The 12,804-nt window shown below is 37.7% G+C and overlaps 1 protein-coding gene across 3 annotated transcripts in view; it reads right to left on the minus strand.

Moving 5' to 3' along the window:
- Positions 1–760: 760 nt before the first annotated feature.
- Positions 761–12,804, minus strand: part of LOC117934844 — a 13,175-nt gene continuing 1,131 nt past the window's right edge. Inside the window, exons 1-5 of one of the 3 annotated variants that reach the window (XM_034856874.1) lie at positions 7,025–7,173; positions 5,807–6,163; positions 5,074–5,169; positions 4,094–4,197; positions 761–1,000 (exon numbers count right to left, since the gene is read on the minus strand). In XM_034856874.1, the coding sequence (XP_034712765.1) occupies positions 935–1,000; positions 4,094–4,197; positions 5,074–5,169; positions 5,807–6,163; positions 7,025–7,118 (717 nt within the window). In that variant the 5' untranslated portion in view covers positions 7,119–7,173 and the 3' untranslated portion in view covers positions 761–934. Of the gene's footprint in view, positions 1,001–4,093; positions 4,198–5,068; positions 5,170–5,806; positions 6,164–7,024; positions 7,174–11,098; positions 11,456–12,804 lie in introns of those variants that run through there. The other 2 variants (XM_034856875.1, XM_034856876.1) reach the window with 2 other exon arrangements.

A 12,804-nucleotide genomic window follows, 5' to 3' on the forward strand; every position in this document is an offset into this window, starting at 1 on the left:
CCGAGACCACCTCATCAAAGAGGTTTCAGTGCGCTTGTTTGGTCCGCTTTTGGTGCAAATGAGAGTGCAAATGCTGCGTTCTCACCTGCTCAAACAAACCAGCGGGTCAAACGAACAGTGCGATTCAACTAAACAAGACAGGTATGGCAAGCGCCCTTATGTAGGCTACTCAGTGTACAATGACAATGTGTGCAAGTTTGTTCAAATGTCTGGTATTAGCCACACCTATTAACTTTCAATGTTTTTCTGCTCTCAATAATGCTAACGCTAATGCTAGTGTTTTACCAACACACACACACACACACACACACACACACAAACACACAGTAGCAAAACACTGCCTCAGCTAAATGTATTTACAGTAAGAATCAGTTGCCCAGTAGTCTTGCATTGGAGCCTACCTGGAACCTAAAGCTCTGCATCGGTTTGTGTGATGAGAATGCACACAACAAGGCCAGGGAGAAACTGCTTCCACCGTCACAGGGGCTGTTTCCACTTCCTGCCATTGACCTATTATGCGACAACCACAGTTTCCACTCAGCGAGCCTAATGTGATCTAAAGAGAAACCAGCATCTTTGCGACAGAACCAATACCACTCGCATAGAACACTGACTAATTCGTAGCATGCTCAAGCCAAAAGCAAAAGCAATAATAGGTTAAGTAAACCTTTAAAAAGCACACACACACACACACACACACACGTGCACACACACACACAAACACACCCACGCTTGGTCATCATTGAAATGAACTTAGACGACAAAGACGGATAAGACTTTATAGAGTTTGTAGAAAAATACAAAATATTTACATCATCTGAAATCATTTACATAAGTCAGGTAAATGGATACACTACTGTGGATATATTCAGGCTAAAAAGTGAAGATAGAAAATACTGGAACATGAGGAAAATGCCACTCAGCAGATAGATCTTCAGTCGCTTTCTTTGGTCTGGACACGTTCAAAGTAATCAAAGGATTCATACACTGGTACCTGACACTGAGAGAGACAAAGAGATTAAACAAAAAAACAGTTAGATACATTATACTGTATCAGTGCAATGTAGCAATATATCAGCATGTGTCAAAAGACCCTGAAACAAACTGAGTAGGCGTGAGGCAATAGGCACAATTAGTCAGACACAGGATGTCAGTCATATTTCCTAATAATGCTTTTATGTAAAGCTGTCCAAGTTTAAAACGTAGGCATCGTATTTCAAACTGAGTGACTAGAAATACAGAAACTTCTTTATGCTGCAAGGTGATACGACAATAAAATAAATAGTATATCAAGCCTGTAGATTGCAGTGTTGCCTCTCTGCATTGTATTGCTTCTTTATACATGTCATTGGGGTGGAAAAGGTATTAAAAAAAACCCTTATGGCACAATGAAGTCTAACACAATGCTGCAAAATACAACCTTGAATAATACTCTGAAACCACTAAAGTAGAAGTCTCAGCCAAAGGGAACATTAAGTATTGCATAGCTGTTTTATTGTACATACAACGCTTTATTACCACATACCACAGACACTGCCAGGCTGTGCAGACACTAAGTATGTGTTATGAACAAAGGCATTGGACTGAGGGAGGGGGGAATGCTAGAATGAATGCTGTTGATGCGGGGGGGGGGGCTTTTATAGAGGAACCGAATTTTGTCCTACGCCCCTTGTTGTGTATTTACTGTTAGGATTTGCTGCTTTGGCCTTTCCCTTTGTTCTTCCCTGTCTGCTGTCTGTTTTCCATGTCTCGTCTATGTGTGTTGCATGAGACTGGGCGTGGCCAATCTGTTCCCCCAGTATTAAGCCCAGTATTAAGTATGATAACTACACAGCCATCTAGCATTTTTGCATCTTGCTTGTTAGTCTTTTGCTCCTTGCCTTTTTCCCTGCTTTACTGACCTTTTGTTTTTTTGTTCCATTTGCCGCTGCCACCCTCACCTGCTCATCTGCCACGCCCAGCCTCGTCTTTTTTAACCACTTCCCTCACTCAGATCCCCGCTTCACAAACCCCCTACACCAGCTGCCTGCCCCCCCATCCTGCTTTATGGTTTTTGTAAATAAATTGTGGAACTCCTCCCTGTGTCTGCATCGTAGGTTCTGTTGTGGTTTTTAGCATGTGCTTAACATGTACCAATACCCTATAATAATAATTTTATATATATATATATATATAATTATTACAGTATACAGTATATATACACTATCACTTTTTAAAGTAGTTTTTAGAATCTGGAATGTTACTTTTACTTGAGTAGTTTTTGTTTGAAGTATTGTACTTTGCTACATTTTGAATCACAACATGAGAAAAAAAAAGTAGGTCACTTTGGCATACTATATAATCAAATCAAAAGGTGGTGAAATCTTTTCTTCGACCTTTTGTCTTTAAAAAAAAAAAAAAACGCTTTTTCTGACATTTCTGTTGCTTTTTTCCCCAAGTTTTATCTTCCCCCGCTATTCAAAAGTAACTAAATTACTTTTACTGAGTACTTCTACTAAGAACATTACAGTAGATTTTATACCAGAAATTGTATTTGTACTTAGGTAAAAGTTTGTCAAAGTAATACTACTGTAACTTAAATAGAACATTTTTTAACTCTTTGCACCTCTGTATAGACATATGAACATATCAATATTTGTACTCAATATCTGTCCTCAAGTTGTAATAACTGTTACTATTAATGCCTCAAAAATGTAATCAAACCTGTCAATGTTTGTTGATGCATAAAATAGTAACATCACATCGGTAACCAACCAGTGGATGTGTGATTTAATGTAGCTTTCTTTTTCTCTAAAAATCCTATTTATGTGCCTTTACAGAGTAGATCTAAATGTGCATATTTTACACCATTCATCACGCAAAAGTGACCCACAACTTAGGTTAAACACATTATATAAATCCCTAAGCATGTCTGGAAAGTGGTTGGAGACGTTTTAGCTTATTGATTGAAGAGAATAAAAGGCAGAGAGACCGAGACAGAGGCTGAATTTGATTTGATGGGATACCCACTGAATCTAAGGTCACAAGAATGACTAAGGCTGCTGTACGTGTGTGTGTACTTGTCACTAAAGTTCATAACAGGGTCATCTAAAAGCGGGTTTCCCTTGTCCTCACACTTTTGATATCTCTTTTTGATACCTCTTTCAACACTGAACAAAAAAAGAACAAGATTTTTCAAGGTTTTTACAATACTAGAATTAAATTGTGCTCGTTAGGGGTGCACGGTTCCGAAAATGTTAAAATTTGATATTGATTTTCTATTCAAAAATGATTCTCAATTTATAAAAAAATAATTCACAGTATGGAAATGTTGTTACTTTTCCCATGTGATGCTAAACACTGCATTACAATATGAAAAATAAAAATAAATAAAAATGATACATTTAATCTGTAGAGTTGGAATTTTTGCCCTCCCCCATGTCTTATGGCACCAAAGCAAGATTTTGTTTTTGCTTGTTTATCAAAACCTTAACGGTGCTACAGAAAAAGTCACTGAACACATACCAACACATTTTTAATTATGTGTTTTTTTACTTATTAACAACCAGTGAGTCCAAGCGCTGTTTGACAAAACTCCTACTCAAAATCAATATTACAAAATTACATTTTAGACATTTATTTCCTATTTTATTTTATTTTGTACAACTGTTCATACATATTGTAATATGATAACATAATACTATTCATCCCAGTACCCTTTGCACTATGCTCCACATTTAATTAATTTTTATTGAACTCTTCATTGCACTGTTTCTGTTTAGAGTATGTATATATTGTGTATATATTAGTGTGTATATTTATGTTTTGGTTGTTTTTGTATTTGTAAGCACATTGTGAGTAACAATGCTCCAAAGAAAAATTCCCTGTATGTGTCCTCATACAAGGAAAGCCAAGTTTGTTCTGAACATTTTGATATGAAAACACATGGGGATCGGGTCAATGCAAATACCCTTAAAAGGAGAATTAAAATGCCCTTAGACCCCAGAGGGTTAAACGTGTGTTGAAAAAGTATCAAGGTATCGATACTTTTTTGGCATCGTTACTCTACACACATCATTAGGTGTAGGCGTAGACTTGATGCCCTTAGACTCACCCACTGAGAAGATCCTCTGGAGGAGCCGGTGCTGTGTTTGTCCATTTCTACCTCCTCCGAGTCAATGTGGGGAACCTCGTAGATCACCCTGGCTGCTTGGGAACCTATGGGCCACACACACACACACACACACACACACACACACAAACACACACACACACACACACACAAATAAGCTTGTTGCCCCAAATTAAACTCCAGCTCTAATTGAAATACTTTTGTTTTTGCAGTCGCTACTGTTGTATCTACCATTGTTAACTTCTGCTACAAGTTGCTCCATTACTTCTGTTACTACAACCACATACTACTATTTGTGTGCTAGACTTCGTTTTCAAATATTTTTTAGGGCATTTTTGGGCCTTTATTTTCACAAGACAGCTGAAGACATTAAAGGGGAGAGAGAGGGGGAATGACATGCAGAAAAGGACCGCCGGTCGGAGTTGAACCTGCAGCCCCTCTATCTGGTAGTAAACCTCTATATGTGCTCCGGCACTACCAACTAAGCTAACCTGGCCACTACCTACCGTTTTCTATTCCAATTTATCTGTGTTTTAAAAAATCGGCACCTTTGAAGCTTCTTTCAAAAGTTGTTGTAGTGTCTTAAAACTCAGTTTGCATGTTGACTTGAGGCCAAATTGTGGAGAAAAATATCTTCTTTTTTACAATACCTGTAAACGTTAAGACAGTGCCTAAACCTCTCTATTGCTTGTATTAACTGTGTTGTCTAGAACTAAATCCATCAAACGAATTACATTACATAACATAAATGCTGTTCATTTTTTAAATAACTTTATTCAATGCTGTGCACATCACCCACTAAAGGATTTGAGTAGAGGCAGAATACTCCAAGTCAAATTGAGCAAAAAGTAGGTACTACTGGAGATAGGTAAATATGTAAAAATACGTTATGTTTGGGACAATGCATCAATTGAGTTTCTGATACTTGAATAAAATGTTTAGTAATGCGTTTTCCTTTGTACCTTTAATCCTACGCAGAGCGCAGAAACAAACGAGAGGGATGAGCAGCAGTGGAACCACCACAGCCAGGGGAATGAGTAGAGGATTTGTGTTTGGATCTTGTGAGAAAACATGAAATACAAATGTTACCATGAAAATTAACAGGATATTTTTTTTGACATAAAATTTGATTTGTGTGCAATGCAAGTTAGAAATGATTATGAAAGAGATGCATTTTTTAAACCTTCTGTTTTCCAGATCCCTTTCTAAATACACAACATTGTTATCCCCAGCCATTGGCAAACCAAGATATTAATCAATCCCTTAAAGGAGAATTCTGGTCAATTCCTAATCGTATCTCTGTTGTTTGCAAATCTGGAGTGTTGCCAGTGGAGAGAAAAACTAAACCAATCTGTGCTGCCTACACGCAAATACAGGAACTAAAAAGAGCTGAATTGGTGGAACTTACAAGCATTTCTTTCACACCTGCATCAGTCAGATTCACTGTGTTCACTCGGAATGAATCACTGCACATGGGGAGGCACTTTTAATGACATTTTGAACATGTTTAGATGCTAAAAACATGTTTAAAACTTGCCATGTTTAAGCCTGTTAGGTGCTAACTCTAGCAGGAGGATAGTTTTAGTTTTTCTCTCTACTGACAACACTCCAAATTTACAAAACAACAGAGCTACGTGATGAAGTCGACCGGAATTCTCCTTTAATGCAACACCGTCAAGTCATTTGGTCACCTACCTCTTGTATTGTTGTCCTTTGTGCTGTTGTTATTTATAACTATGATGACCGTACCATTTCCAGAAACCACATTTAAAAATGGTATGTCCACGGACACCTTGCAGATGTATCTCCCAGAATCCTCTCTTGTGAGATTTGTAAGGATCAAGTGTGAGCAGTCAGATGCTTTGTTTAGCAGAGATCCTTGAGGCTTGAACATTCCAGTCTGAATTGTCTCATTTATAGGATTCTTCAGCCATTTTACTCCCACTCGTAGATGCTGGCTTGTCCAGCAGCAGGTGATGTTGACTGCCCCCCCCACCTCCATGATAGAGACATCAGGATCCTGGGTAACAACAAGTGTGTCTGATGAAACACCTACACAATGAAGAGAGAGAGGGACACATCATTTGATAGTTCATCACACAACCTTACATCATTTCAGAAGCTAAAACAGAAAGTAAATGTAGCGAGTAGGACACTTTTTGATGCTTTTCATCTAAATATGATAGAGACACCGTTCTAAATAGATCAGAGTGATTTAATGCAAGTCCACTACCAAATAAAGTGATGATGCCAGACCGACAATAAAGAAAGAATGGTCACTTTTTGGAACCGATAGGTATTTCTCATTACACATTTATCAGTGTGAAAGATTTCAACCGTTATTATATAACCTATTTTATATTTAGCCGAACCAATGTAAAATCAAAACCAACCACATCATTTATTTTACATCAAGATCTAATTATTGTAGTCGGTCCCCAGTGGCCTTCTCTAGCGAGTTTTGTCTTTACGCTTTTCAAGTGTTATTTATTTATCATCTGCTCTAGCTGTTTTGAACATTTTGGACACAGATATGAGAATAAGAATGGTCCAAAATGATGTGAAATTGCATTTTTCTTCTTTCTGTAAGAACCTGATCTTCTTAAGAGAGGACCCCTAAAACCGCCAACCAAAATATGTGCACCTAAGTCTCACTAACGCTGTATATGTAGCATGTCTTCTGAGCACCCATGCGGTATCAAGAGGAACAAGATAATAGATCCAGGAATTCTATCTGCATTTATGCAACATGCATTATGTTACTTGTTTTGATCACTGACATTATCAATACATACGGTAATATGAAAAACCAAAAGTCATACTTTTGATATTTTGAGCAGAAATCTCAACCATTGAATGTGTCCGTGAAACAGATGTGATTGTTAAAGGTTAAGTTATCAAGTTTTTACTCACTCCAAGATGAGAGGGCACAGAGAGAGGCGAGTAGCAGACTGCTGAGCAGGAGCTTCATCTTCACATAGATCCTCCACTGATAACTGAAACTCATCTCCTCACAGCTTCTCTAAGTTAGTCAAACACCCACACATTCACACAAACACACGCACACACACACACACACGCGTGCACGCACACACATACACACATAGCTTTTGTTTCTTCCTCCTTCCAATAGAAGGCAGCTTTTGTATGCTGTTTGTGATTTTACTAACTAACACAGAAATACTGAATTGTGCCACCGACAAAATCAATGTTGAGGAAATAGGCAGTGAAGTATCCATATTTCTATTTAGGATTTTTTCATTCAATTTAAGTCAAGTCAACTTATCTTTATATGCAAAGCACCTTTACAGGGTTTTGTCTTTTTCTTTTTTTAAACGACAGTGGGCACAACTTCAGCCACTAGTGCAAAACTAACCCCAGTCAGCATTACCAACAGTCACTTCAACTAAAAAGTTCAGATCACCTGCAAAACTTATTCACAGCGCAGTTTGCTTCAATAGGTATGTTTTTAATTTTGTCTGTAGTAATTAAAGTGATAAGTAGAACAAAAGTTACACACTAAAGGTATGTTATAGTAACAAAGAATAGTGGGGCTGATCCTGCCTCCATCCAGCATCAGGCCACATGTTTCCATCATCACATTGGATGTCCTCTCTTGCCGTGCACCTGCATCATTTCTAAATACATACAAAGTACTGTGGTGTTTACATTGCTTCCACCTCCATTACATGTGCCCAGTTTTACTTTAGTAAAGCTATTTTAGAGCTGTGTATGTAACTTCAAACATGGACCTATGTCTTTGATTTTGTATCTGCTCACTGTTTTGTATATACAATGTGTACAGTATATACAGTATACAGTATATACATATATACACATGCACATTACAAATGTATTACATTACACAGTATGTGATCACTAGTCTAAAACAAGAGACCTGCTTAGGCCTTTAGCTGAAATTAAAATCAGCAGTGTCTGAAACGCACCGGGCTGAAATCCATTCAGTTTTGAATGTGTTGTTAACAGTTTGGACAGTAGTGTGTTAGCAGCATTTCAACAAAGTGCTGTAAATGCCCAGGGTTAAGCAGGTCGTGGTTAACACCACTGTATTATTCTGTAGAGTTTTGACAAACATACTAGAGTGTGGTTCACATGGACTGCTGCTGTGCAGACTGTGGTTAGTTATGCACATGTAGCTGTGACCACTGTTGTTTAACAATCGGAAAAAAAAAACTGTAATGCAATAAAACCTGTGATATAAAACAACTAACATGATTAACACCAAAGTCAAGTAAAGAAATAGGAAGTTAGGAGAGGAGGAGTTAAGTTAGCAACACAATAAAAAGCACACAAAAAATAAGTCAAGAGGAGACTTGACAAAAGCCATGGGGGCCGCCTCAGACTGAACTAAAAGCGAGACAAAAAACGTACGTCTTTAAATAAAAATAAAAAATCTTTAAATTGTGGAACATGACTTACTGTGAACCGGGAGGCTGTTCCAGAGCCATTGCAATTAGAATGATGGTGAGGGTGTCTTGGCCTAGACCTGTGTTCTATCTATCAGGTTTCAGAAATGGTGGCCTGACTCCATTTTCTATCCCTGAACTTAGTCCTAAGTTTGGCTGTTATGTTCAACTTACTTTATAGCTAGTTCATTACCATTTGGGTTTGTAGAAAATGGAGGTGATCCTGGGGGAAATTGATGTTGTTTACCTGTTTCTACTTACAGGAAATGGGTTGTACCATTAATCTGTGTCTGGAGGTCCAGATCCATGGAAGGGCACAGGGAGTGTATTCTATAGAACTAGCACTAGGAGTCCCCAGAGTCTCAACCTTTTTCAGATCCTTCACAGAAGGGCTTAAATTAACCTTTTACAAGTGGTGGTTTGTAACTCAGTACATTAACTCAAACGTTGAGGTACTTGTACTTTACTAGAGTCTTTTATTTTCAAGCCACTCTTTACTCCACCACATTCATCTGACAGCTTTAGTTACATTACACATTAAGATTTTTGCACAGAAAACACATGCCATTTATAAAATAGGATGTTTTATTATAAATGAAACTAGCCAACAATATAACTGCCTACAAGGGCAGCTGAAATGATTAAAACGCAACTGTTTGGACTATTTACACTTCCTAAAATGGGAGGATTTTATGCATTGAGCACTTTAAGTACATTTTCCTAATCACACTTACATACTTTTACTTAAGCAACATTTTCAATGCAGGACTTTAACTTTTAACATTGTACTTGTAAAGTGTGGTATTAGTACTTTTACATGAGTAAAGGATCTGAATACTTGTCCCATAAATTACTGAAGTACAGCATTGATACAGTAAATTCTATACGTTTTCAAATTAGGATGAAAATGATAGTTGTCCTGTGATTGTTTTCACATTGTTTTAATGACATGAGTTTAAGAACACAGTGGTAATTAAAGGAAATACTGTACATGCAGCTGGCTAGTCCAACACGTCAAAAATATAAGCATAGACGCAACTCACAGAGCAGCAGTGGTTGAGCAAGTGGAGGGCGGGTGGGGGTGGCTTCTTTTAGGTTTTAAAATACCTTCAACTTTGTGTCATTTTCCCTCAGTCTCACTGACTGGACCGGCAGATCAATAGAGTAAAAGTTCTATTACTGGGGGAAATATATCGCACATTCACTCTTTTAACACTACTTAAAAAAGGGTCAAAGATTAGCCATGTTGTTTACACCAAACTTCTACCCTGTCTATGTCATGTAACTTAAAAATAGGAACATCCACAAACATGTGTTGTGTTATGGTTCCAAAATGATGAAGACAGTTGGAGAACAACATACAATGTAGGCTCTACATGATGATTTCTTTCCTTGGAAATAATGTTTTTCCCAAATTATGTACAGATTCTTAGGCTTTCTATTATCTAATAGCTTGAAAAAAAAGTGCTGTATAAGTGGAGCATGCCCCCAGACATCCTTAGGTTGGCCTGAGTCCCGCATGTTTACAACGTCTGGCTCCTCCCACAGTGCAGATGACTACAATAGATTATAATATGTATCTATCTAAATGTTTAATCCTATACATCAGCCACTCCTACAGGTTGAGACGATGCTTCTGTGTCCTAATCGAGACAATGCAAATCATCCTGTCTTATCTTCCCTCTGCTTCAAAATTCATCTCATCTATCTCCTCTTCTTGGTTTTCTCCTGTTCTTCGGGTAAAAGTGAGTTGGTCTCCAGCCGCAGCTGAAACATGAATGCAACAACAATTGGTCATACTGTACTGTGACACATATGCTGCTACAGCACCATCTAGATACTTGGAACAGGGCTGCAACTACTGATTCTTTTTATTGTTGATTTATCAGTTGATTTTTTTCTCTTACAATCGATTAGATGTTTGGTCTATAATATGTCAAACATTTGCAAAAAACTGAGAATCAGTGTTTCCCAAAAGCCCAAGATGACATCCTCAAATGTCTTGTTTTGTCCACAACTCAAAGATAGTCAGTTTACTGTCACAGAGAAGAGAAGAAACTACAACATCTTCACATTTAAGAAGCTGGAACCAGAGAATATTCACTTCTTTTTATTTTTACATTAAATACAAATGACTTAAACTGGTTGGTCTATTATCCAAACAGTCGGCGGTTAATTAATTAGTGGACAACTAATTAATTAATCGGTTAATCTTTGCAGCTCTAATGAAGTAACAGAGATGTTGTACCTGGTGTGTGAGCCTTCGTCTCTAAATTGTAGAAGAAGAGGAAGCATATCACGAGGGAAATGAGGGGCAGGCACCTGTAGATATTAATAAACACATCCTCCTTGTGAGAACCTGAAACACAACCACAAAGGCAACATGCTCAGAACACGCCTAAACGGGGAATGTTTGAAGGGCAGCCGTCACCAACCTCCTGCTGTGTTGTCCTTTGGGGGGGATAAAGGAATCATTGTACATGGGGAGGCACTTTTAATGAACTTTTTAACATGTTTAGATGCTAAAAACATGTTGCTTTTTACAGCAATGTTGCTTTACCTCCTGCTTTGTTGTCCTTTGTGCTGTTGTTATTTATAACTATGATGACCGTACCATTTCCAGAAACCACATTTAAAAATGGTATTTCCACGGACACCTTGCAGATGTATCTCCCAGAATCCTCTCTTGTGAGATTTGTAAGGATCAAGTGTGAGCAGTCAGATGCTTTGTTAAGCAGAGATCCTTGAGGGTTGAACATTCCAGTCTGAATTGTCTCATTTACAGGATTCTTCATCCATTTTACTCCCACTCGTACATGCTGGCTTGTCCAGCAGCAGGTGATGTTGACTGCCCCCCCCACCTCCATGACAGAGACATCAGGATCCTGGGTAACAACAAGTGTGTCTGATGAAACACCTACACAATGAAGAGACAGAGTGATTTAATGCAAGTCAACTACCAAATAAAGTGGTGATGCCACGCCGACAATAAAGAAAGAATCATTTTTGGTAACCGATATTTCTCATCACACATTTATCAGTGTGAAAGATTTCAACCGTTATTAAATGACATGTATTATTCCAAAAAGACAAAGACATTCCAAATGCTGATGTTACCATGCACCAGGGTTTTTCCTACCATTATAAGGCTGAGGCGCAGCACCTAAGGCGTTTTGGGCACCACCTTAGCCGAACCAATGTAAAATCAAAACCAACCACAACATTTATTTTACATCAAGATCTAATTATTGTAGTCGGCCCCCAGTGGCCTCCTTTAGCGAGTTTTGTCTTTAAGCATTTCAAGTGTTATTGATTTATCATCTGCTCTAGCTTTTTGAACATTTTGGACACAGATATGAAAATAAGAATGGTCCAAAATGATGTGAAATTGCATTTTTTTTCTTTCTGTAAAAACATAATGTTCTTAAGAGAGGACCGCTAAAACCGCCCACCAAATACGTGCACCTAAGTCTCCCACAAACCTCGGGAAAATACTGTATATGTTGCATATCTTCTGAGCACCCATAAAGTATCAAGAGGAACAAAATAATATATCCAAGAATTCTTTCTGCTTTTATGTCACTTGTTTTGATCATTGACGTTATCAATACATACGGTAATATGAAAAACCAAAAGTCATCCTTTTGATATTTTGAGCTGACATTTCAACCATTGCATGTGTCCGTGAAACAGATGCGATGTTAAAGGTTAAGTTATCAAGTTTTTATTCACTCCAGCGCCTGATGAAAATAACACAATACAGAAGGATACAACGTTTGGTAGTTCATCACAGACCTGTACATATTGCATCATTTCAGAAGCTCAAGCAGAAAGTTTTTGGCCCTTTTCAATACATGAGAGGATTTGCGCCATATAGACATGATTCAAAATACTTGATTATAGCGATTAAATCCGATTTTTGCGCAAGTCAACATCCAAGTTAACAACAAAGGAAAGGCAAGGCACAGCAAGGCAGCTTTATACTGTATGTAGAGCACATTTTCAGCCACAAGATATTAAAAAAAGATCAAATACGAAAATCAAAGTCACAGTGCAGTAGAGAAATGAACAATTATTTAAAGAAATGCAGCATAAATAAAAATTGATCCCTGTGCATTTTATAAAATAAACACACATTTTCAACCATTTCTCAGGGATTTTCATAATTTATCACCACATATGGAAATACACATATAACCCGCAAGTTAACAATGTGTGCATGATGTACCGAGTTTTAAAATTACATTTTCTTCTATAATAATTGCC

The sequence above is a fragment of the Etheostoma cragini genome, chromosome 19 (assembly GCF_013103735.1).
Source record: "Etheostoma cragini isolate CJK2018 chromosome 19, CSU_Ecrag_1.0, whole genome shotgun sequence".
Taxonomy (NCBI): Eukaryota; Metazoa; Chordata; class Actinopteri; order Perciformes; family Percidae; genus Etheostoma; species Etheostoma cragini.